The sequence below is a fragment of the Equus asinus genome, chromosome 10 (assembly GCF_041296235.1).
Source record: "Equus asinus isolate D_3611 breed Donkey chromosome 10, EquAss-T2T_v2, whole genome shotgun sequence".
In the NCBI taxonomy this organism is placed as follows: Eukaryota; Metazoa; Chordata; class Mammalia; order Perissodactyla; family Equidae; genus Equus; species Equus asinus.
Genome location: NC_091799.1, coordinates 30968862 through 30994534, shown reverse-complemented (window position 1 = coordinate 30994534; position 25673 = coordinate 30968862). Strand labels below are relative to the sequence as shown.

Genomic DNA, 25673 nt, shown 5'->3' with positions numbered 1-25673 from the left:
CTCATGGCCATGCGTGGCTGGGAATGTAGTCTTAGCTGGGCAGCCTGTGCCAATTTCAGGAAATAACTAGCTGTCTGCCACATTTTCAATGATGAAGCTGTTTTTTTAATAATTATGTTTTCAAAAGGCTACTCAGAAATAGCTATGTTCCTTTTTTCTCAGTGTTAAAAGATTAAAAACACCAACTAGGGGCCAGCTGGGTGGCGCAGTGGTTAAGTTCGCATGTTCTACTTCAGTGGCCTGGGGTTCACAGGTTCAGATCCCGGGTGCGGACATGGCACCGCTTGGCAAGCCATGCTGTGGCAGACATCCCATATATAAAGTAGAGGAAGATGGGCACAGATGTTAGCTCAGGGCCAATTTTCCTCAGCAAAAAGAGGAGGATTGGCAGTGTATGTCAGCTCGTGGCTAATCTTCCTCAAAAAAAAAACAACCACCAAGTGACCTGAGTTCTACGTTTCAACTCCTGTGTCAAAATGAAGGCCATTAATAACCATCACTCATTTTCCTTAAATATATAAATATATTTAAATTATAAATCTATAAGTAAATATATACATTTCTTTAAATTTTAAATATATAATTGGCCAGATTCCAAGGGCTTATATACTTTCCTGGAAACGTCAACCGTCTCTGGAAAATTCCTTTCTATGATTTTAGAGGGGCAGCCTCTAAAGTGAAGTGTTCACTGAGTGTTCAATGAAGGAATGAATGCATTTTAGCAGCCTGTATTTTAGGTGCTGAGAATACCTGATTAAGGCATATAAGACTAAAAAATCCTATAAAAATGTATTAATCCATTTTCTACTTACAATCCACAGATAAGGAATTTTTACACCAAACACACATGTAGAGTTTAGGGCAACAACTTTATTGGTAATGGAACCTGCTAAGGGATCAGAGGCCTGTTTTCTCACAAGGATTCTCCCTCCCACAGCAGCCTGCTCCCTTCCTTGGGACCCCTCCCAACCCGCTCCCTTGGATTTTCTGACATACTGCTGTCCTCCTTCTGGAAGGAAGGGTTGGCCACAGCACTAAAGTTCAGGATACGTGAGGACTTTCCCTGAGGCGCCTTGTCTACTGCTCCCAGGCACTTGGCCAGGAGGATCTCCTTGGAGCCAAAAAGTTAACAAACTGGTCTAGAAAATACACAAACAATGTCATGGTCTATAAATCTCTATCACGAACTTTGTGACATCATGCAAAGGCAAAGGGGTGGGGAGGAAAATATCCTGGCTTTGAGTCAGGCAGACTCAGATTCAAATCTGTTCTCCCGCTTCCTACCTACCATCCAAAGGACTGGATGTCCCTGGCCTCAGCCTCCTCATCCGTCAAATGGGAGGAAGAGCTGTACTGAGAAGAAACGGATTCAGCCGTCCGCAGGTGCCTGGTGAAGCAGCTTCCTCTGCCACCACCGCCCGTCCCTCCAGAGCTCAAAGATCCATGGCCAAAGGAATCAAAGGGAAGCTGAACAACGACTACAGGTTTAGAAAACAAGACCAAAGGAGAATGGGCGAAGGAACGGTAAACGTTTTGTGTGGAAAGGAGAGCGTTTAGTCTGCACAGAGGGCAGTCAACAACTGGCTGCCATTTGTAAGCTCCCACTACCTTGCTTGGCATTTGATAGCCACGTCCAGTCCTCAGAGCGGCCCTGTGAGGAACCTATGATTATGAGCTCCATATTATCAGTGAGGAAACTGAGACTTTATAACTTGCCCAAGCTCATCCAGCTAAGTGGAGAAGCGGAGATTCAAACTCAGGCCTGCCGCTGTGGCCTAGCTTAAGGTTCTCCTGCCCAGTCAGCAGAGACGGCGCACGGGAGCTGGCCCTAAAGAGGAGCAGGAGGGAGACAAGAACCCTGTCTGCCCGGGTATCAGGCACTGGCAGGACCCAGAGAAGACAAATGCAAAATCCTTCCTTGGCTGGGATTCCTCAGGAGGGAACCTCCAGGCCTCAGCTGCCTTCCCGGTGGGCTCGCCTCAAGGGACGAGGGGCTCTCGTTTCACTGGAGGAAGATGGGCTTGTGAGCACCAGGCTGGGGACTGACCCGGGGGCCACACGGGCAGACCCGAGCACCCTGCCCCTCCTCACTGAGGGGCCTCAGCGGCGCCCAGGTGAGTCCATTCTCTATTTTTTCTTCTACGTTCTATTATTGCAGAGATTCCGTTTGCCTCACGCTGGCCATTCCCAAGAAAGGGTTTATATAAAACTATTAAAATGTACAAATGAAATTTTTTCGCCTCGATGTCAGAACTTCTCCATTTTCTCATCTGAAGACTCCCACAACCCTGGACAAGGCCCTGTGGTTGTCAGGCGCTTCGAGCCATGCCAGGTCTTATTTTCACACGACCTCAGCACCATGCAGGCAGGCACCAGGAGCAGGCAGCCTGTGCCACCCCCCCACTCTGTGGCTACTCCCAGTAGAAGCTGAGGCTTTGGCTTTCTTGCCCAACTGATTCTTTACGTTGCTGACTGGAGCTCCATCCCATGTCTGCAATCCGTTTCCTCTATGGGGCTGCACTATTCTCTCCCATCTAGATAATTGGGAGGCAACCAAAACAGAGTTTCTCTCCCTCCTGTGTTTTTTTCTTTTGTGGAGTCCCGGAAAAGGTCAGATCAATGGACTCAGACTCAGACCCTGCGTGCTGACTCTCAGAGGCCTCTTTCTCTTATACCTACAGGTTATCAGTTTGAGCCAAAGACTTGTTTTTTTGAAGAGCAGTCCCAAAAGTTCACTAAAAATTGCATTTGGATTTAACTTAGATGAAAACTTTGTTTACCTCCATGTTTCTAAACTCTGCACGCACCTGATTATCAACCACTGGACTTAAATTGACTTCTGACACTGATATACCTTCCAAATGAACCGAAACAAAGAGCCTCAGCCCCACATCGCCCTCCCCTTGAGGTCACACGGAAAAACAAAGCCACACTGAGAAAGGAGGGGCCGCAGTTTGCTATTGTCAGGTGAACGTCTCTTGGCCTCAGAATGCTGCCACTTCCCGCAGCTCCAGCCCTGGGCCGTGGTCCACTCTGAGTAAGTGAATTCCTCTGCTGAAACTTGCACACAACAAGGACCTGGTGTCGCCAACAGCCAGGGAAGTCAAAGGTCCCGATCCATCCAGAGACAAGGTGGAAAGGCAGGCTGGGGGAGAAAGGGCAACCAGCAGGTGAGGCCAAGAGTGCAACGTCTTTTGTGAGAAATGCACGTAAAGAAAGCAAGTGCCACTCGGATCTCACTCAGATAAGAGGGGCACCGCATGCTTCAAGGAACGGGCCCCAGCGGGGAAGTCAGAACTTGGGTCAACCCTACAGAGATGGCACAGGGGCCTAACAGGATGTATACCACCTACAAGTGTGTTCAGACAATCAGGGCCTCACTTGCAAGGACAAGGTAAAAAGCTGCCCTCGTTACCTGCCCAGGAACAAAGCAGGGGCCGGGCAGAGAAAAGCAGATGAGGATACTGATCTGCAGCTGCTGGCATCCCGGGGTCTCGCTCCCTTCAAGACGGAGGATAAGGGGGGGACCTGAGGGACAGTCTGGGGGGGTTCAGCTGCCAGTCTCCCTCCACCTGCATCTTGGAGGCTGCTCTTCCAAGAACCACAGGCGCACACCTGGTGGGCAGGGCCACACTTTCAGACCTGGTTCCCGCTGGTCTCAGGTTTATGATCACTGAATGTGAAATAGCCGCTCTCCCCACTGTCCACAACTGTCACACCCGGGTGGTTGGAGTGGGCAACCCCAGGTGACGGTAAGGCAGGGCTGTCCCGACTGTGGAAGTTTGGCTCGTGTGCCACCAGGCATGATCCTACATCTTTTCTCTGAAGGGACTACCCTGTCCTCCCCTGCTGGGGAGCTGAGTTTCGGGAGATTACTATAGAAGGGATCTGGTTTGAGGTTCTCTAAACTAATGCAATTCCTGTGTCTGGCAGAACCCTGTCTCCAGGACAGAACAGCATGTAGCCAGCGGGGTGCTGGTAAATCGGCTTTCTCGAAGAAAAAAACAACCACCTTTATTCATAGCATTTGCCAGTTTTCGTGGTGTAAATACTCCCACCACGACCGTATCAAATATTCCTGAATATTTAACAATCGGCAGTAGGAGCTGTCTCCGGCACACCGCAGCATCGAGGACTCTGGGGAGCTGTGTTCCCTAAGACAGCGTTTTCTCCGGGGCCTTCAAATGTCATGACCTTACTGCGATCTCAAACCTCAGCTGCGGGGTCAGGACAGAGCAGGGTCTCTCTGAGGCTATCCTTACTCCACCTCACCCCCACCAAGAACTGAGGCTCTCATTTTAGTCCTTGAAAAATGAATTTCAAACTGGCAGTTCTTGTTCTCTTTTCCCGACATTCTCAGCATCACAAGTTAAAACCTGATGAGAAACTTCAGGTAGAAATAATATAAGAGCCAAATGCATTTGAGCTCTCAGGAATGACTCTGTACAACGTGATACCAGGGGTTATGTGGGGACGGCTTTTAAGGAGAGGTGGAACAGACCTTCTGGCATCGTGCTGTCATCTCTTAACCACCAGGGGACTAGACAGTGGCGGGACATGGGTGGCTCTCTACATGCTGAGCAATGGAATGAAGGAGTTTTAAGGAAGCCTTTAGGACTTCACGTATCTCAGAGATGCACTAACAGCAGGCGCTTACCTCCAGTATCTCGGTTCCAAATCTTCACCCTGCAGTCATGTGATGAGGTAGCAACGACAGGCATCAAGGCCAATGCTCTTGGTAGAAAGACACAGGATGCAACAGTCTGGAAGTGCCCCTTATACTCGCGTATTCTGTTCCGTGTCTGCCTTAGGTCCCACAACTGCAAAGTAATGTCATAGATAGGCTAGCTCATGCATACGTATCTCTCTAGCTTCATACATGCTTCCTTCACTGACATCCATCTCCCACCCTCTCAGGATCCTCTTACTCCCTCCGCTTACCTACTCATATAGCCACCCCTTATCTCCATCCCACCCACAACCATCCATCCATCCTGTGATTATTTTAAGCATCAACTATGTCTCAAACGACTCTGGTTAAGGAAGTGCCAGAAGGGTTGTTGCTTTCCTCCGTAACACCATGGTTAGGGAAGTGAAAGTTCCAAGTCCTCCAGCATGATGGGACAGTCTGGGGTTGCCGACTTTCTACAACAGCTCAAGAGCTGCCCTATATCAGCCTCTTGGCGTCTGTGGGTCCTGTGGGGTCCTTCTCACAAGTACATACAGGCGCAGACCTCCTGGTTTAATGCCTAGACGTTGCCCTTTGCTATATGAAGACCAGAGTCCACAACACGGGAGGCAATAGTCCCACTAGTCCCACTCATGTTGACACAGATCAGACCACACCTGGCGAATAACGTTCAGGGAGGAGAGCAAACTGAACTGTGTCCAAAAACTAACGAAATCGCTGGAGACCGTGTCATCCAAGGGACAGCGGTAGGAGCTGGAAACACTTAGCTTGGAGAAGAGACGCTACATCAACAGCCTGGGACTCAACACCTCAACCTACCACTTACTAGCGTTGTGGTCTTGTGCTAGAGATTGCAACTTGCCATGCCTCCATTTTCTCATGGTAAAATAGGAATTATAGTAGTACTTAACTCACGAGGTTTTTTTTTTTAGGACTTTTTTTTTTTTTGAGGAAGATTAGCTCTGAGCTAATACCTGCTGCCAATCCTCCTCTTTTTGCTGAGGAAGACTGGCCCTGGGCTAACATCTGTGCCCATCTTCCTCTACTTTATATGTGGGACGCCTTCCACAGCATGGCCTGACAAGCGGTGTGTAGGTCCACACCCAGGATCCAAACCGGCAAACCCTGGGCCGCCAAAGCAGAATGTGCGAACTTAACCGCTGTGCCACCGGGCCGGCCCCACGAGGTTGTTTTAAGGATTAAATGAGATAATGCATGTAATGTGCTCACACCAGTGCCCAGCACATAATAAATGTTTGACAAAATAGGAATTGTAAATTGTTCAATTTGGATACTAGATAACCCTTTTAACGGATACTCTTCACCTAGGAATAGTTGGGGCCGGCCCTTGACAAACACTGGAGCTTCAAACTTCCTAAAGAGCTTGACCCTCCTTGACTGTGACCACTTGACCAATGGGAATACAACTGGTTCCTCCAACAGTCCCTCTCCTTTCTAAGCTTTGCTGGGAGTGGGGACATTAGCAAGCTGGTTCTGTGTGTAGCACTTTCCTATCTTTTTTAAAAAATTTATTATTATTATTATTATTATTTTTGGTGAGGAAGATTCGCCCTGAGCTAAGATCTGTGCCAATCTTCCTCTATTTTGTATGTGGGTCTCCACCACAGCATGGCTGCTGACGAGTGGTGTAGGGCCACGCCCAAGTGGAGTGCACCAAACTTAACTGCTAGGCCACAGGGCTGGCCCCTAGCACCTTCCTAACTTGACTTCATCCCATTCCTCTTTTCTACGACCAGAGAGCCCTAGGCTAATGGATGTTTCTTGAGAGAAGCTTCTGGAATACAAAGGATCACTTACAACATGCACTTGGGATAGGCCTGAGCCATCAGGAGAGCCTGCCTGTACAGCCCAGGATAGACCCGAGGCCAGAGCAAGTCAGACACTTGTCAGTAACCAGACCCCTGGATCCCACACTGTCTCTTACTGTGGCTTCACAGCCCTCCCCTCCAAAGCCACTGCTGCAGGAGATGCACATGTGTCCATCCTCACTGGCCTCACAGTAGGTCTGGATATGCTGCTTTGTGGGAAACTGATGAGCTACCTGCAGTCCCCGACTGTCCCATAATCTGAAAGACATTACAGCAGGAGGTGAGTTTGTAGTAAATGTGTCTGAAATACACCTGTAATAGCCAGCTAACATAAAAGTCTGGGCTCTTTGCTGCTTCAGCCAGTCAGAATGGAACACCATGATTTACCTAAAAACAGCAACATGAACCAGATCAATCTCAGAGACTCCAAAGCTGGCAGGAAATAGCCAAATTGAATGACACTTGAGTTCTTTCTATTTTGAGATCTAGTTAACAGGAATTTAGAGCAAGCATCTTAATTGTACAAGTTAATTTGTTAATTTGGTCCTTTGGGATACTGCTTTCAACAGACAAGAGGATATTTTTATGCTTATGACTTAATTTTTTTAAAGATATTATGATACAAAAAAGCAGTCACCATTCTAGATACAAGATTTAAAGGACTTCTCTCTCTCTCTCTCTCTCTTTCTTTCTTTCTTTGTGTGTGTGTGTGTGTGTGTGTGTGTTTTGAGGAAGATTAGCCCTGAGCTAACATCTGCCACTAATCTTCCTCTTTTTGCTGAGGAAGACTGGCCCTGAGCTAACATCTGTGCCCATCTTCCTCTACTTTATATGTGGGATGCCTGCCACAGCATGGCTTGCCAAGTGGTGCCACGTCCGCAGCTGGGATCCGAACCGGCGAACCCCGGGCCACCAAAGCAGAACGTGTGAACTTAACCACTGAGCCACCAGGCTGGCCCCATTCCTACCATTTTCTAAGTAGAATCTCTTCTGAGATCCAAAGCTTCTAGTCATGCTTCTAGCCTAAGAATGAATGACTTATTTGACGCCTGTGATGGTGATTCTGACCTGCTTCCCCAGGGAGGGCTTCCCTGAGGGCTGGGTGAGTGACCACATCAGCTGAGCAGGGGTAGCCCGCAGAGCCAGGTGGCTTGAAGGGATGGGACGAGCAGGTGACTGATCATGGGGTTCATCTGAACAGGTTCACACAGCGGGGACAGGCAGAAGCGGCTGCTTCAAAACCATCCAGAACAGGGGCTTTTTCCTGGCCTGACCTCCTGGCATTCACCCTCCACCCAGACAACCCAGAGGGCCAGATCAGAGAGGCCACAGCCCCGGCGAGGGGCAGAGGGCAGAAGGGCACCGCAACACAGAGGAGCAGAGTGGGAAGGGAGTCAGGGAAGCATGGGAGCCACAAACCTTCACCAGAAACACCTTCCCTGCCGCGCAGTTAGCCCACCTGATGGTTTTATCTTCAGAAGTCTGTAGGACATACGGTTCTCTGGGGACCCAGCACAGGTGAGTGACCTGGAAGAAGCAAAGCTGTCCAAACTTCGCCACACCAAGTCCCTGCTCTGCTGTAATTCCTGTAAACTACGCTACATGGCGTCTCTGCACCGCTTCTCAGGGACGCTGACCTAGCACACTGGGTGGAGATGCCCAGCAGTCAGGCTCTGCTTGCGTCTCCCAGGTTCGCAGCAGCAATGGCAGCAGCCGGGCCAGCTGTCAGTCCCAAAGTGCACGCAGGCACTCTTAGCGTGTCTGAAACCCAAACGCGTGCTGCAGAACCGGTGCCTGATGGCAGCTAAGGAGAACAGCCCTGTTCTAAAGTGGGACCACTGGAACCCTAGCCTGAGGCCTCATAGGGTGCAGGGAGAGTGTTCCTGTTTCTCTGTAGCCCAGCAGCCCCCTGCTGGACAGGCAGGAAACAGTTTTCAAAACCACGCAAGGTAGGAGGGTTTTCTTCCAGCAACTTCCACAAGTACGGAGGGCACAGGGCAAGCACATCTTGCCACTGACAGCTGTGTCCAAAATTGGCAACAAAGACTATGACTGACATTTGATGCCCACCATGTCAGGAGATGTCATTCTCCCCATTTATAAATGAAGATACTGAGACTTTAAGTAACTTTCTTGGAGCAACACAGCTAGAAAGTGATGCAGCCAGGATTTGAACCCAGGTATGACTGACCCCAGAAGCTGTGGAGTTTATATACCAGTCCTTGACAGAAAACACTGGTCTTCATAAACAGAGAGAATGCTACAGAAAGCCAAAGGTAATACCCACTTCTCCACACAACGTTACATACACAGAACACAGAGCATAAGCCGTGAGCTCCTGCAGGACAGCAACTGTGTCCTGGGCCACTAACCCCGCTCCTAGTACAGTGTCTGGCCCACAGAAGAAATGGGATAACTATGTTTTGGAGGAATAAATGAGGAGACCATTTAAAATTCCAATATAAACTAGTGGAGTCATTCTCTGGAGCAGAGACCTTAAGAGATCATCTACTCCAACACCCCCAAGAGGCCAGGGTCCGACAGAGGGCTGGGGGGAGCCGTCATTAGGACCCAAGCCTCTATGCCTGGTTGTGGGTCTCTGGATCTCACTCCCAGGCCCTTTCCCTCACCCCACGCTCCCTTCTGCTGCCCAGCTCTGTACCAAGTTTGAGTTCCTACCAGGTTCCTGGAGACAGCAGCTCTCTCCACACACTGTCCGGTCCCCACATCCCACAGAAGCAGGCTGTTGTCCCGGGAGCCAGTGCACAGCTGTGATGAGTCTTTAGAAACAATGGGAAGAAGACAGTCCGTGAGAAGGACCTGGAACAGGGCTTTTCAGAAAGGACAGCGGCGTTGGGAAGAGATCCACTTTACTTTACCTGGACTCACAGCCACTCCAGTGACCACCATGGCATGGCCAGAGAAGTGCTGCCTCGGTTGCACGGAGCCATGCAAGTCCCACATCATGACCGTCCTGTCACGAGAGGCGCTGAAGAACTGGTCTGATTTGTGAACACAGGATACCTGCTCAGGAAGAAAACTCTGGTGTGCTTGTTTGATGGGACTTTAAAATGGGAAAAGGACTGGGGATAAGTGTGTTAGAGCCCGGTGTTCTCTCAGTCTGGTTCAAAATGCCCTGTATCCGGCACGGAAATACCACACTGTGTGCTGTGGCACTGTGGCTGATGCCTAGTTTCATTACGATGGAGTTTGCTCCTTAATTTGTGGGTCATTTAGCTGGACTTCAGAGAGGAGAGTTAAATAAATTGGCCTTCTCTATCAATTTTCCTGGAAGCTCACTCTACTCTGTAATGCTAACAAATTAATTTTTATTTAACTGTTATTGGCTTTTTAAAAATTTCCCTGACTAGAAGGTTCCAGAGCATAGAGATTCCATCACTTTTCTAGCTATAGTAAACACACAGGAGGCCTTCAATGCATATCCCTGTTAAATCAGGACAGGTCAGGGAGACCATCTGAGCTGTTACAGGCTTAACAAACGAAAATCTGTGTCCAATCCACCTGTAACAGCAGCCAAGCGAGTAGCTTGCTCTGCTTTCCCTGGGGGAGAGCTTCACAGCCTCAAAAGAAGCCCGTGCACTTTTCCTTAAGAGGGAACATCCAACCACTCTTGCCATCTAGAGCTGTCAGATATTCCTTTACTCAGTTCCCAGTTCCCTCCATGATAACAATCGTTTGACAATTACCTTGGTGACCTCACGTTCGTGTCCTTTGAACCTTTTCACCACATTTCCAGTTTTCCAATTATAGGCCACAACTGTCTGCAGAGAGTCAGTCAGATATTTTAGTTTAACTGAATTTTCATTTACGTGAAACAAGCAGCCTTTATTTCATTCTCCGCCTAGTTTCTCCCTCTTCATCAAGGGGCCTGCCTCAAGCGCTAGGGTTTAATGTTGTGTCTCTCCTCACAAACCACGACTTCGAGTTTCTTTTCTTTCCTCCTGAGCATTCCTGTCTCTCCCCGAGACCCTGGCCACTCCTCCAAGCCTCATTGATGGCTTTGGGTTAACACTCCCCGGAGGGAATTGATTTGGGTCGAGATTCCTGTTGTAGATGCTGAAGGAACATTCTACGTGAGATAAGATTTTTTCTGCCTAACTGGATCGTATTTTTATTTTAGTTTTTCTTTTTAATTTACCATGTTAATTGCTTTTAGAAGCACAGTTCAGTAGTGTTAGGTATAGTCACATTGTTGTGAAAAAATCGCACTTTTTAAAAATTTCCAAAAACCTCATCCATAGTTCCATCTGCCAGAGAATCATTGCTAAAATTTTCTATCCTTTTTCCGGGTATACACGTTAATATTTTGTCGTAAGCATTTCTCTCCCTAACAGGATTTCTCGAGGCCAGTCACCACAGTCCAGTGCTGGAGGGTAAGGAGCATGGGACACACGTCCCAGCCAAATCTCAGTTTCTTAATCTGCAAATGAAGAGGATAATCCTTGGCCTGTCCGCCCCTCCGAGGGGAGGACCGAAGAAATAACATTTCCTACATCTAAGACGATAGAGGTTTTAAGACAAAATACTGCCGATTAAAGTATGAAACCATGCCTTGTCTCCAATTTTTAGATGCACACTGATTTCAGAGGTGTTAAAATGTGAAAACACGTGCATCTTAGAGTCAGTGAAATATAGTGGGAAATGGAATCTGAAGATTCTAAAAGGCTACTGAAAATGAGAGGCATTATTTACTACACAAGAACCAACATTTCTGCTGCCAATATCCGAGCCGTGAGTGTGACAATAGATCCAAATATGAGGGAGAGAGCGCAACCAGATTCAAAGCGGCAGTGGGAGGAAGGACAAAACAGAGAACAGAGGACTCAGGACACACACCAATGTAGAGATTTTGGCAAAAGAGCAGCATAAAAGAGACTAGAAGGCTCCTTTTGATGACGAATAACTCCGGCGTCTGTGTGTAGATGTAAACATGGGTTGGCTGGAATAACAATTCTTGCCATTTATAAAAAGCGTCTGGCACAGTGCGAAGCGTCTTACCATTTAATCCTTATAACTCTCCTGTGAGATTGGCATTATTATCCCCATTTAATAGATAAAGAGACTGAAGCTCAAGAAAACTAAAAGATTTTCCCAAAGTAACAGGAAGAGGCAGAGCAGAGATTTGAACCCAGTCTCTCTAACTCTAAAGCTCCTATTTTCATTCTACTCCACACTGCTGCCAGAAATGCAAAGCCAGCCCCTCCTTTCCAAACATCTTCCCTTCTCGGCAGTAAGTTGGTCCCCTGGGAAGCACTGCAAACCCCACCTTATCTTTTCCTCCGGAGACACAAAGGTCTGAGTTCAGAGCAGCAATAACAGAGACGGTATCCACGTGAGCTGGGCTATACTCTTGAAAAGCGTTAGTTTGAGTTCTCTCTTCTATAATTCCATCAGGCCTGCTAAAGAGAGGATGGAAGTGAGAGGCCCAATGGTATGGGAGTGCACAGTGGAGCGAGGGGAAAACGAGTGTGAGCCACGGGAGCAATTCAGGCCAGGCTGAGAAAGACGGAAAAGGTTAGAGAAAGGAGACGCACTGACATTGCCAGAAATGGTATTATTAACTCTGAAAATGCTCAGAATGACTGAACGATTGGAATCTGATAAAGAGGAATCCTGAAGCCAAAAAGCCAGGAGTCTTTGCTCACACTAGAGCTTCGTCCCGAAGACGCCGGGCCCCCCTGTGTGGCTGCAGATGCTAGCGATAAGCTGTTTCTGATCCTAAAGAAAACAGAGCAAATGGACCATTCAGGGAAGGTCAACACTTGCCCCGGGCCTCCTCTTTCTTCCGGGGAGAATTTTGATGGGGCATGACAAGACTTGGGATCCCAGGGCAGGACTGCTGTACCTGTATTTATAAGTGCTGTGTCTGAGTTTGCTCTGCAGTTTCCCCATCGTGGCCCAGAGCCTACAGGAAGCCTTCTGAGGAGGGGCTGGTGTCGGACGGCTCCTGGGCAGCAGCATCCCTTCTGGCTGCTGGAAGTAGTGCTCACTGGTCAGTAAGAAGAAAGATGCGTCCTGTGAACTTTGTTAGGCACAGTCCTGGTAGCATGATTACATAAAGATAACTCTTCTCTGAGAAAGACTGATAAATCACAATTTGCTTTTCCTCCTTTCCCTACCTCACTCTTAGGGCCCTGGGAATGCACCCGATAATAAAGCATTAGCAAAAACAAAACCAAAACTAATTAAAAAAATACTAAGTGGCTCCTCGACAAGCTAAACATAGAATTACTATATGATCCAGCAATTCTACTCCTGGGCATATAGCCAAAAGAACTGAAAACAGGCATTTAAACCAAAATTTACACGTGCATGTTCATGGCAGCGCTGTTCACAAAAGACAAGAGGGGAAAACCACCCAAACGCCCATCAATGGATGAACGAATAAACAAAATGTGGTCTAGCCACACAACAGAATATTATTCAGCCATAAAAAGGAATGAAGTACTGACACATAACATAGATGAACCTTGAAAACATGATACTAAGTGAAAGAAGCTAGACACAAAAGGCCACATATTGTATGATTCCATTTATAAGAAATATCCATAGTCAGTAAATCTATAGAGACAGAAAGCAGATTAGTGGTTGGGGACACAGGGGAATAGGGAGTGGCAACTTAACAAGTACAGAGTTTCCTTTTGGGGTAACGAACATGTTCTGGAACTAGACAGTGCTGCTGGTTGCATTAACACCGTCTATGTACTAAATGTCACTAATAATAAATTTTACATTATGTGTATTCTACCACAATAAAATAAATACTAAGAGTGTGTGTTTGAAAATAAAAAATAATTTACACTGGTGAAGCTTCTTGAAAAAGAGCCTTAGTTATTCTAAAAGTTTTTTCTTTTTTTTTTTAAAGATTGGCACCTGAGCTAACAACTGTTGCCAGTCTTCTTTTTTTTTTTCCTGCTTTATCTCCCCAAATCCCCCCCGGCCATAGTTGTATATCCTAGTTGCAGGTCCTTCTAGTTGTGGCATGTGGGACGTCGCCTCAACGTGGCCTGACGAGCGGTGCCATGTCCACGCCCAGGATCCGAACTGGCGAAACCCTGGGCTGCCGCAGCGGAGCACGTGAACTTAACCACTCGGCCACAGGGCCAGCCCCTATTCTAGAAGTTTACAACCTTCCTAGCTTGCTGGACTGTTTTAAGATAATTTCACTGTGACATTTCTCTAATCAGTGTGCCAGGGTCATGGGGTTACTCTGTAGGGAGAATGAGATGCCAGAGATAATGAGACAACTTAGATAATGACGTAGACCAGCAGTTCTCAAAGCGTGATCTGAGGACCACTGGGACTCCTCAGACCTTTCAGGGAATCTGTGAGGTCCTCCTTTTTCCAACTATGACTCTCTGGGAGACCTAATTTTCTTCTTACACTTTAACCCAAACAACACTCTGCAATGGACTGCATGCAGAAACAGATATGAGAATCCAAATGTCTTCTGTTTAAGCCAAACATTAGAGTTTTTGCAAATATGTAAACAATACCACCCTTTTCCAATCAAATTTTTTTGTGTTTTGGAAAGTATATTTATTTTTCATAAAACTTATTTATGTTAACATGCAACAAGTTTATTATTATTATTTTTAAATGATTAATAAGTAAGTATTTTTTTAAAAGTTCTCAGTCTTAATGTCAACAGGAGGTGGCACAGCAGAACCCAATCTATAACCTACACAAACAAAAGCTCTTTCAGGTCCCCAACAATTTTTAAGAGTGAAAAGGAGTCCTGAGCCCAAAAAGTCTGAGAACCACTGACCTAGAACTCAAATAATGTCATTAGCAGATGATATATTAGGAAAAAAAAGAATTATTACATGTTTTCCAGATTGACTTGCATCATCCCCAACAACTAACAAAGTAGAACTGGAAAGAAACAGAGATGCTCATCCATACACTAAGTCAGGAAATACCTCCTAAGCACCTAACTCATGCAGGTCCTACACTGGTTGCTGGCGAAACAGAGGAGAAAAAAGAGAGAGAAACCGGAAGATGTGACCAGCGTGGACATCTGCTGAGACTGAAGGTAGGGGCTAGTCTCAGCTACTCTGGGTCATGTGTCCTCTGCAACTAGCTGTTCCCTGAGATGCCAGAGGGCGCAGGAAAGTAACTGGGGAGGTGGGAGCACCAGTCCCCATCTCTTCTGGGGCTCTGCTTCAAGTTCCAGGAGATGAGTTTCTTACGGGCACGGCGAGCCTAGCTCTAGGAAGAACAGTCTACAGGGAGAACAGCAGCTAAAACTCACAAGCTGTCCTCCATCATCTCAGTACCCTTAAGAAAATATCCAGAAGTTAGGCCTACGTTTTGAGAAGCTGCCAGAATTGACCTCCTGACAAGAATAGATAACCAGTACAGAAGCACACCACAACGGAAAGGACACTGGGTGGCATCAGGAGCCTGGGCTCTAGCCCCAGCTCTGTCTCAGCTCACTGTGTGTCCTTGAGTTCCTCCCCTCCCCACTCTGCGCCTCAGCCTCCCCGTCTGTAAAATCGGGACACCAGACTTGATGATTTTAACCAGACTATATGCTCCCTTAGAGGAAGGACTCTGTCATAATCGTCGTTGTACCTCAAACGGCTTGCACAGTGTGACAAAAACATTCATTGTCAAGTAGTGAATCTAAGGTCACTTCCAGCTCAGCTATTCTAGGATTCTCTATAAGCACAAGATGTGCTGGCAGGAAAAATTCCAGGATAGTTTTCAAAAAGCTTGGGATGTTGTATTGTTTGTAGATAGAGAGACGTGCAGGGCTTCCTGTGTGCCAGCCTACCCCATTTTTCAACACTGTCAGCAAACTAAGGACAGGTGCCATCCACAGATCTAGGTCACTGGAAACTGCAGATGCTATAAAGGGACTGGCTCTGCTTGAAACTGATTGGATCTTAGCTGGCATCTTCAGAGAGCCATCCTTGCCATCTGAAGAGTATTCAAGGGACATTCTAAGGAAAAGATGACTTTTAGAATTACTTACCCCCAAACCAATAGGACCTTCTTGGTGAACTGCCGTATTCAATGCTTTGTAATGTTTATCCTTTGGAAAAGAGTTCAGGTAGCCACTTCCTAATCTCTGTAATTAGTGAAAAGACGCTTAAATTAATCTCTTCTCTGTCTAAGCATATGTTTGCCCTGAAAGGAAATTTAAAAAGTAAATAAGGACCTTGTTAATTAAAGACATTGTTAAGTGTAGTTTTCCCAAACAAAGAGATATCTTACAAAATTCCAAGATTTTATCACTCTCACATTTCAATAGTTAGGGAAAGTAAACCATAATGTTAATTATATGTCTATTTTTAAAAATGCAAAATAGGATATATTTAAATGCATCATTAAACATTTTTATTTTACTCATAGTACTTCCATTCAAAAATGTTTAGAGGTGACCACTTACTTTAGAGCTTACTGTTTCTGTCACAAAGGCAAATTCTCCTGTTTAAAATAATACTTTGATAAGTATGAATCATAGAATTTGAGATGGAAGACCTTTTCAAAATGATCACATACAAACTCTTTATTTAAAGATCTGGAGAATGATGGCAGAAACATTATCTACTCAAAATTATAACTAGGTAGACCTCTTGACTTCTAGTCCAGAATTTCCACTGTAAACATCCACAAAGAAGATGTTTTATTGCCTTTTAACAACTCTATTTTAAGAATTCAAATAAATATATTCTAATTATCCATCGATAGTATAATGTTCTAAGAAGCGGCTCTTATTCTAAGAGCAGCACGGAACAGTCAGAATAACATTTGATCAAGTGCATTAGCATTGGAATTAAGACCAGGTCTGCATCACAGTTCTACTGGGGCCAATGGGGAACTTGTTGAAGCTCTCTGTCTCCTTTGTGTAAAATGGGATAATCTCTCTATCACTGGGCTTCTGGGAAGATTAAAAATAGCACTTAAGAGGTGACACTGTCTTAACTGCTGCATATTTATTAACTCATTTAATCTACTCCACACGCCTCCAAGATAGATACTGTTACTAGCCTCATTTTTGCAAGTGAGAAAAGCAAGGCACAGAGATGTTAAATAACTTGCCCAAGTTCACAAATAAGTGGCAGAGCTGAAACTTGAATCCAGGCAGTCTGACTCCAGAGGCCTTGCTCCTGCCCAGCAAACCGTCCTGCATCTCTACACAAGTAGCATAGAAAGCCCTCCGTTCACCCTGGCACACTGTCGTTAGTAAACGACGGCTACTAGCATGATTGCTAGACTAACAGTGATAGCAATACCGAGACAAGCAATTTCACCCCTATTACTACTACTTTTAATACATATATATTAAACATACATAATAAATACACTCAGAGAACATATACACATGGATAAATGAGGCTGGAGGATATTAAACTGAAGCCACTTATGTCCCCTCACCAGAGTGACTGACCACACTAAGCCTAAAAATTTACTACATTATATAGCAAGACAATTTAAAATCTCAAGAACAAAGTATATGTACCTGTATAATGTCCACATCGTTGTAACTTATTATGAGTAGAAAGTCTCATAACAAATCTAAGAAATAAAAATACTATTCAGGGACAGCCCCAGTGGCCTAGTGATTAAGTTTGGTGAGCTCTACTTCAGTGGCCTGGGTTCAGTTCCCAGGGGCAGACTTATACCACTTGTCTGTCAGTGGCCATGCTGTGGCGGAGGCTCACATACAAAAAGAGGAAGACTGACAGCTGATGTTAGCTTGGGGCAAATCTTCCTCAGGGAAAAAAAAAACACCAAAAAACTATTCAGTTATCTTCCATGGTTTATATTGTAAACACTTAATATACTTGAGAGGAGGAATAGTGTCTTGTTTGTTTTTGTATCTGTGCTTTAAGCATAGTCTGGGAGAGTGGATGCAAGGAAAACACCTCTTGAATGAATGAATGGCATACTGAGGTGAAGAGTCTGCTTGGCAAGATGCCTTGTAAGGACCTAACAATACAAGGGTCCTTGAAAAATGCCTGACGATAAAGCCTTCAGGAAACAGTTACCCAGCTCCGTTCCGGATTTCAGGCCTGGAAGGGCTGCGGAGGACTTGGGAAAGCTATAAACCCAATTCTGGCTCTGGATGTCCTTGTTAGTTCCAGATGGAACCAGGCCTAAATCTGAATCCCAGGATCCATTTCTGCCCCAATCTGCTTTCCAAAGACCTTGAGATGCCCAATGGCCACCCTACACATAACTCAGAGGATCCTCTTTTAACTCTCCAGTGCAATATTCCTTGATAGACTCCAGCATATATCCAACTGTTATTCTCCATGAAGAAACGGGGACTCAGAGGGTTGTGACTTGCTAAAGGTCACCCAGGGGCGGAACTGCGGAACTGGGCCTTATTTCCCTGGACTCTTGGTCCACTGTTCATGTAAGTGCTGATCTCCTATCTCCCTCCCTCTCCCCAGATCTCCCTCTGCACACATCTACCCTACACTCTGGGAGACCGAGGCATCTAACCCAAACGACAAACAGAAAACCATCATGGAAGCGCCTGGGAGATGGTCCTATTCAACCCTGTCATGGAACAGAAAGGGGAAACTGAGGCCCAGAGAATAAGAGGGTCTTACTCAGAGTCACTCAGGGAGTCAGTACGAGGCCAGCCCTCCCCTCCTCCAAGTTTGGGGGACAAACTGTACAGTTCTTCCTTTCTGGCTCTTCAAATCACAAATACCCCTTGTCCAGTCCACGCGGCAGGCCAAAGCTTATTTTGGATGGGAGGGAGGTGAGGGGGGACGCCCAAGGCGGGAATCTAGCGCCACCCAACCCGAGGTGGGCCCTGGGAACTCCCTCCTCGCTTCGGCCAGGTGGGCGGCTGCGGCCCGGGGCTCTAGGGCCTTCCCCGCCCGCCTCCTGAGGCCCTCCTCTCCCTTGGGCTCCATACCCATAGGCTGGATGGCCCGGCCGCGAGCGGAGGCAGGAGGAGCGCCGAGCCGGCGGACATCTGCAGCTCGCACGCTCCACAGCCTCCAGCGCCTCCGCCCCTAGAAACGAGGCGCGCGTCGCTAGGGCGAGAGTCCGGGCGAAAAGCCTCCGGGCGCGCTCGCCGGCTGCCGGCCCGCGGTTCCGCTGGCCTGACGTCCCCCAGGGGCCGCGCCTTGAGTGCCCCGCCTTGCTTTCTTCCCGTAACAGTGCGTTGATGAGGTTCCAGAGATGAGGATGGGTGTGCCCCAGACCACCCTGCCAGAGAATCTATATAATGCAAGAAAAGTGGATACCACTGTAATAGTCCCAGAGCAAGCACTTAATGTCATTTTTTTAATGTCGTCTTTTAAATCATTATTTGCCCGGATAAAGAGGTTGCTTTATTTCTTTTGAGTTTTCCCTGGAAATTCTACCCAGGCAGACAGTCCTTCTTTGGACACTTCCCCAGGTCCTCCACTCATCTATTCCTTTCATCCTTTCTTTCATCAAACCCAACAGCCCAGCACCATGGCAAAGAAACCCTCAGTACCTTCTTGAGATCCAATGGGAAGACAGCTCTGGAAACGAACAGCAGCTACAAGACGAAGTTTTTGCAGCTGCACTTGCATTGCTTCCAGACTAGAGTCTGTTCGTCTCTTTATTCTAGTGCATAGCACAGAGCTGGGTGTACAGTATGGGCTTGTTGAATATTTGTTGGATGAATGAATAAATGAATGGCAGGGATCTTAGCCAACACTTCTTTCACACCCTATTAGGTGCCTCTTGCCCTGCTGATTTCCCAGCAGAACTGCCCTCAATGAAGACTTGGGAAGTTTCTGAAAGTTAGGTGGCTGTGGGAACAGAGGTAGGGGTGGTGAGAGAAATTCACCTTCACAGAATATCAGGACTGACCATTGGCTCTATCTTCCAAGCTAGAGAGGGAATCCCCTCCTCAGCATTCCTGATCAGGGTTCCTCTAGCCCCTGTTGATGCTCCCTTGGTGATGATGCACTCACTTATTAGTTTCTGAGTCAGTGACCTGTTGCTAGGAGACTTCCTCTTGGCAGGAGCTGGGATCTAGCCCCGTGCCGCTTGCCACACTGATCTGAGTTCCGAGCTAAGGGTTCTCTCTACAAACTTAATCCCTCTTCCCCCTCACAGCCTGGCAAACCTGCAAGCAGGAGAGACTGGTTGCTTTGCCCTGGGGCACTGGGCAAGGCTCAGTGCAGCTACAGAGTTGACTTATGAGATCCCTGCCCTCGAGATGCTCCAGCTCTGGGGCTGCAGCCCTTCTAGAAGATGCTTTATGCTTAAGGCACCTGAGACTCCCAAACTGGTATGTCTAGCCAGACTTCTCTCCAGACCTGTGTATCAACCTGCTTCCTACCCATCAGCACCTGGCTGTCTCAAGAACACCTCATCCTTGACTTGACTCACTTTGAAAACGTCATCTTCCCGTCAAACCTGTTCTTCCTCTTTTCTCTCTGAGTGCTGGGTACTACCATTCACCAATCGCCCATGCCAAGGATCTAGGCGTCATTTGCAACTTTACCGTTTCTTTTTCTTGTTAAGAACAATCCCCAAGACTTCTCAATTGTGCCTCCTAAATATCCTCAAAATAAAAACCTGTCCACTTCTCTCTACCTACCATCTTGGTTCAGGCCACCATCATCCCAGGTGTGATCAATTAAAAATGGCCACATATTCTTTGTAGCTTCTCCCATGAGGGCTGGCCTTGTAACTTGTTTTGACCAATAGATGTGGTGGAAGCTACATTGTGCTACTTCTGAGTTTAAGCCTCAAAAGGCCCGGTAGTTTCTGCTCTTCTCTCCTTGGAACACTGCCTCCGTGAGAAGAAGCCCCAGCTGGCCTGTTTAAGACACATGGTCCATCCAATAGCTAGCACCAAGTGCCAGACATGTGGGTGAGACTATTTTAGACCATCTAGCCCTTGTTGAGCCATCAGTTGCCTGCAACCACAAGGGTAGCCATCAGAAGGACAGCCCAGCTACGCCCAGCCCAGTTTGCCAACCCTCAGACTTGTGAGCAGATAAACAGTTGTCACTTTAAGCCACAGAGCTTTAAGGTGGTTTGTTATATGCAATAAGTAACTGATAGCCACGGTGAAGTCCAAATTCCTTCATGAGGTCCGTAAGGCTTGGTGCCTATGTCTTTAGCCTCACCTTCCACCTCTGCCAGCCCACTGTGTGCTTCAATGGTCTAAACGACTCGCAGCCCCCCGGGCTCATTTTGCTGTCACGTTTGAATTCTTGCGCATGGAGTTGTCTCTGCCCAGGGCATCTGCCTTTCATCCCCTCACCTGTCTTTCTCTAGACAACTCTGTATCCTCAGCTTAGAGGCCATCTAAGCTCTTCTCCCCTGAAGTCTTCCCTAACCATTTCTCTCCTCCTCCAGACTGAGTTAGCCATCCGTCCTTGGTGCTTCCAAAGCCCCCACCTTTCCCCAACACAGCGTGATTTTTGGTTTACTTGTCTCTCTTCCTTGACTGTGAGCTCCATGTGGGCAGTAACTGAGTCTTTTTTTTTTCTCCCCAAAGCCCCAGTACATAGCTATAGATCCTAGTTGTAAGTCATTCTAGTTCTTCTAGGTGAGATGCCACCACAGCACGGCTGGATGAGCGCTGTGTAGGTCCACGCCCAGAATCCGAACTGGTGAACCCTGGGCCACTGAAGCAGAGCACGCAAACTCAACCACTTGGCCATGGGGCCAGCCCCAGTAACCAAGTCTTATTTATACCTTTATTCGTTGCTGGTGTCTAACACAGGGTCTAGCACAACACTGCAGTAGAACATTCTACTGTGATGGAAGTCTTCTATGCTTGCGCTATCCAATATGCCAGCCCTGAGCTACATGTGGCTATTTAGCTCCTAAAATGCGGCTAGTGCAACTGAAGAATTGAATTTTAAATTGTATTTAATTTTAACTCTAAGTAGTCACACGTGGCTAGCGGCTATGGTATTGGACAGCACAGGTCTAGCACATAGTAGATGCTCATTGAGTTTTTTTTGAATAAAGAATGAAAGGGGAAAACAGTCAAGGTCAGCCAATTAGGACACAGATAGAATGCAGTGGGTACAAGCAACATAATTTCACGTACCCCCTTCTCCCCCTCACCTTTCATCCCCTCAGCCTAACACCCTGTCCCCATGCCTCCAAGTCCGCCTTAGGTAACTATAATCCTAGTTCTTGGCTCTTTACTGCCCGAGCTGGTTATTCTGTCCTGGACTTTCCCAGTTTGTTCTTTTCCCTCCTGTGCTGTGGGCTGGTCCTAAGAGCCCTCTGGAGATGCGATCTCGTCGCATCCGGTCCAGTCTGGTCTGATGAGAACAGAGAGGACTCTCTTTCCTTGGGGACCTGGACTTCACCACAGGGGACCCACGTGGTCTGAGTTTGTCTGCAGTGGCAAGTTGCCAAATCCCTCTTGAAGGTGACAGTTGAAACTGTCAAAACGTCACAGGAGAAAAGAAGCCACAGAGTTCATTAATAGCCTTCTTGCCACTCCTGGAAACCGTGCAGACCCCAGTCAGATGACTTCCAGCCCTGACACCAGAGACGCTGGTTGGATCAGGTTCTGAGGAGGAAGGAGGTATGTGGACAGGGTGGGGCGGGGCCAGCAATGGGCCAGGGCCAGACCAGGGCTGGGTCTGCGGTTAAAGAACAGGCCTGAAGGAGAGTAAAGGCCACGGAAGAATAGTCTTCTTTTCCAACAGACTTTTTCAAATATTCACTACCAAAAAGTTTAAAGAAAAAAAAAAAGACCAAAACCAAATGTCATAAACAAGTTAGTGAAAAGGGAGGTAACAGAGCAGAATGTACAAATAATCCCAGCTTGATAAAAATAAATACATGTCCACCTATATCGTATGCTCTGGGGCTAATGAATATTTTATCATGTGTGTGAGGGTCTGGAAATATACTTGTAACACCTTTTCAGAATGTAAATTGTATGTGGTTCCTTGGTGAGCGGGGAGCAGAGTTCACGACATAAAAGGAAATGTTGCCCTTGCTGGTCCCTCTGCTTGAAACGCTGCTTCCCCAGACAGTCTCAAGGCATGCTTGCTGTCTTTATCCAGGGCGCAGTTCCGGCGCCACTCGTCCGAGAGACCTCCTAGATCATCCTGTCTAGATCATCTCCATTGAGCTCTCTGTCCTATAATGCTTGAGTCTTTTTCGTAACTCCTATCAGTGATCAACATTATGTTCCATCTCCATTGGTTTGCTATGTCCAGGACTGTAGGCGTCGCTCTTCCTTACTGTTGCATCCTCAGCGTCTTGCATCCAGCCTGGCACATAGGTAGGTGCTCCATAAATGTGTTGAGTGACTAAACTGTAACAAAGGTGTCCATTCTTCTCCGTCCCCAGATCAGAGTGTCCTGCCTAGGCAAGTCCTAAAGTTCAAGTACAGCCCTCCCCACTCCCACCGTGGCTCCAAGGGTCACCTTAGAGCAGCAGGTTTCAAACTTTCTTGACCATGACCCTCAGTAAGAAATACCTTCAACCTCCAGTGCTCACACATGTACCTCGTTAGGGCCCAGGACAGGCACCCCAAAATATCCCACAATAGCACACTGATTATTTTGAATTAAAGTTACTTGAGAAGCAAAAAAGGGCATTCTGACCCTCGTGTCTCTGCTCCCCTTGGAAGCAGGAAATAAAGCTCCCACGTGGAAGGTGTTCTTCTTGCATCCTGACCACCAGAGTGAGGGAACTCAGGGCTGAGAGACCACATAAACAAACCTTACTAATTTACCACCTCAGGTCTAAATGCTGCTTATACGCCTCACTAATTTCCTACCTCAAATCTAAGTTTCTTTGTCCTGTCATCCTTCACAAATTTATTGTTACTTTGTGGAAAAGATATATATATACTGCTGGCTGTGTTCACTCTCTGAGGATCATTTCTCTATGACCTCCAGTACCTACGTATTAAACTGGGTTTTTCTCCTGTTAATCTGGTCTTGCGTCAATTTTATTATCAGTCTAGCCATAAGAACACAAGAAGGGTAAAAAGGGGATTTCCACTCTCCCCTCAACAACATGTATAATGTATATGTCACTGAAACAAACAAACTGAAAAGCTTATTATGAGCAATGTTTCTATTTTTCTTTCTTTTCTTCTTCTTTTTTTAAGATGCTGGTCTCCACCTCCTGAATTGATTTGCCACTGCCTTAGGGCAGTGTTCCTAGGAGGAGTCAGAGGGCTCCTTTGTATCCTGGTCACAGGGCGAGTGCTACAAATGCAGATTCCTGGCCCCACCCCAGACTTAGGGAAAGAGATTCTTACCGGAAAGTCAGCATGCTAAACGACCCCTCTCTCCCGACCACCCAGGTGAATCTGGAGCCTGATAAAGCTGGAGAGCCACCCCTTGAGCGTTTATGAGTCTCTTGAGGCCTCCTGTGGGGACATGCATCTGGCAGGGCCTGACACACACACATTTAGGGAAGGGATTCATTCTCTAGTTCCAGCCCACCTCAGCCCCTGCATGGTGGAACCACTGATCCCAATTTTATGAATGTCAATCCATCCTACCTGAGCCCCTCGCACTTTCTAATCCCTCTGCCTGGAAGCACTGCTGGTGACTTTGTGCTGCTTTCCTGACTCCAGCCCTCCTGGGGCCACTGACTGCTCCAGGGCCTCACCCAATGAAGGGGTCCCACTTTCCCCAAAGACATTAACCCCTTCTTCCTCCCCCTGCCTTCCACAGTCTCTTTTGCCTTCACACAAAATCACCTCCTTCTGTTTTCCTTATTTTTACCATAAGATTTAATAGCCCTCCCCACCCCTGGCCCTTAGAAGAAAAAAATTCTAACCACAGTCTTTAATTATGGTGGCCTATGTCCATCCCCACCCCCAGGATAGGGTAAATGCCAGTATGAGGCCTTCAGCCTCCTGCTGGAACGTACAAGAAATGTCTTTTTTTTTCCCCTGAGGAAGATTAGCCCTGAGCTAACATCTGCAGCCAATCCTCCTCTTTTTGCTGAAGAAGATTGGCCCTGAGCTAACATCTGTACCCATCTTCCACTGCTTTATATGTGGGATGCCTACCACGGCATGGCTTGTCAAGTGGTGCCATGTCCACACCCAAGATCCAAACCGGCGAACCCTGGGCTGGCAAAGTGGAATGTGCACACTTAACTGCTGTGCCACCGGGCCGGCCCCTAGAAATGTCTTTTGATGCCAGGAACACTGCATCCCCTTGCCAGAGAACCTCACAAAATTTACATTCTGAAAATCTGCTATAAATATATTTACAGATCCTTACACGTATAATAAAACATTTATTAGCCCCTAGTGTGTGCTACAGACCCAAGCTAAGCACTTTGCAGACAAGACGTCATTTAATCCTTGAAGCAGCCCTAAGAGATAGATACTATTATCACCCCATTTTAGAGATGAGGACACTGAGGCACAGAGGAACTAAATACTCTGACCAAGGTCCCATAGCTGTGTGTGGCGTAGCTCTGGGGCTGAAGCTGTAGGGGCTGAGAGAAAGCAAGGTTTCTCTTCCCTTTGTGCAGATGTTGCTTGGAGAGGCCTCCAGGGAGAGGCGCCTGGTGCCGACAGGATGTAGCGATGTTTCTCCTTTGGATTTTGCTCTCACAAGGGTCCAAGTCTAATGATACCCAAGGCCTGACCCCTTCTCCTTTTGGGTGAATCCTCTTCTCAGCCCTCTGCCAAGACCTCCTAAAGTGGAGTTTGGGGGCTAAGGAGCAGCGCTCTCCTCGTATGCCCAGGCGGACTGGACTGGAGCCCCAGCAGAAGGTTCAATTTGGGTTTAGACTGACCGATCACATCCTAGGAATAAAAGCCACACGACAGCTCAGGTGCATATTAGTAGTGTTTTTTTCTGGGGAGGTGTTTTTTCCATCTACATGCTTATTTGCATATTCTATTTTCTTCTACAAACGTGCATTAGTTTTTCCAATATTAGCTTAAAAAAATTTTCAAATTAAAATTTGGATGTACTTTGGGGAAATCAGCCTAACACAGATATTCCTCATCGGGCCTTAATCTGCAATTTAAAAATTATTAATCCTATTAACCATAAATCAAACAGCCTGGGTTCCAATCTCATCGCTACCAATTAGTAACTGTGATCCCTGGCAAGCTACTTAACCTCGATAAAAATGGGGATCATAGGAGCACTCTCATTTTACAGCCGAGGCCCTCGAGGGTACTCTGCCAGGGACCAGCTAAATGGGACAGG

The 25673-nt window shown here is 47.0% G+C and overlaps 1 protein-coding gene across 19 annotated transcripts; it reads right to left on the bottom strand.

Moving 5' to 3' along the window:
• Positions 1 to 851: 851 nt before the first annotated feature.
• Positions 852 to 18623, bottom strand: WDR31 (WD repeat domain 31). Of its 19 annotated transcripts, none has more exons than XM_044779002.2 (12): positions 18425 to 18523; positions 17012 to 17067; positions 15521 to 15616; positions 12386 to 12529; positions 11807 to 11939; positions 10227 to 10301; positions 9399 to 9543; positions 9199 to 9299; positions 7979 to 8046; positions 6636 to 6777; positions 4658 to 4820; positions 852 to 3145 (listed from the first exon to the last, which is right to left on the bottom strand). In XM_044779002.2, exons 4-12 carry the CDS (start codon positions 12499 to 12501, stop codon positions 2985 to 2987), a joined length of 1104 nt encoding a protein of 367 aa, XP_044634937.2. In that variant the 5' UTR covers positions 12502 to 12529; positions 15521 to 15616; positions 17012 to 17067; positions 18425 to 18523; the 3' UTR covers positions 852 to 2984. The 19 variants fall into 19 exon arrangements, with proteins under 19 accessions (XP_044634937.2, XP_044634939.2, XP_070375049.1 ...); XM_044779004.2 differs by having other exon boundaries at positions 11807 to 11936; positions 18425 to 18522; XM_070518948.1 differs by lacking the exon at positions 11807 to 11939 and having other exon boundaries at positions 18425 to 18549.
• Positions 18624 to 25673: the final 7050 nt, after the last annotated feature.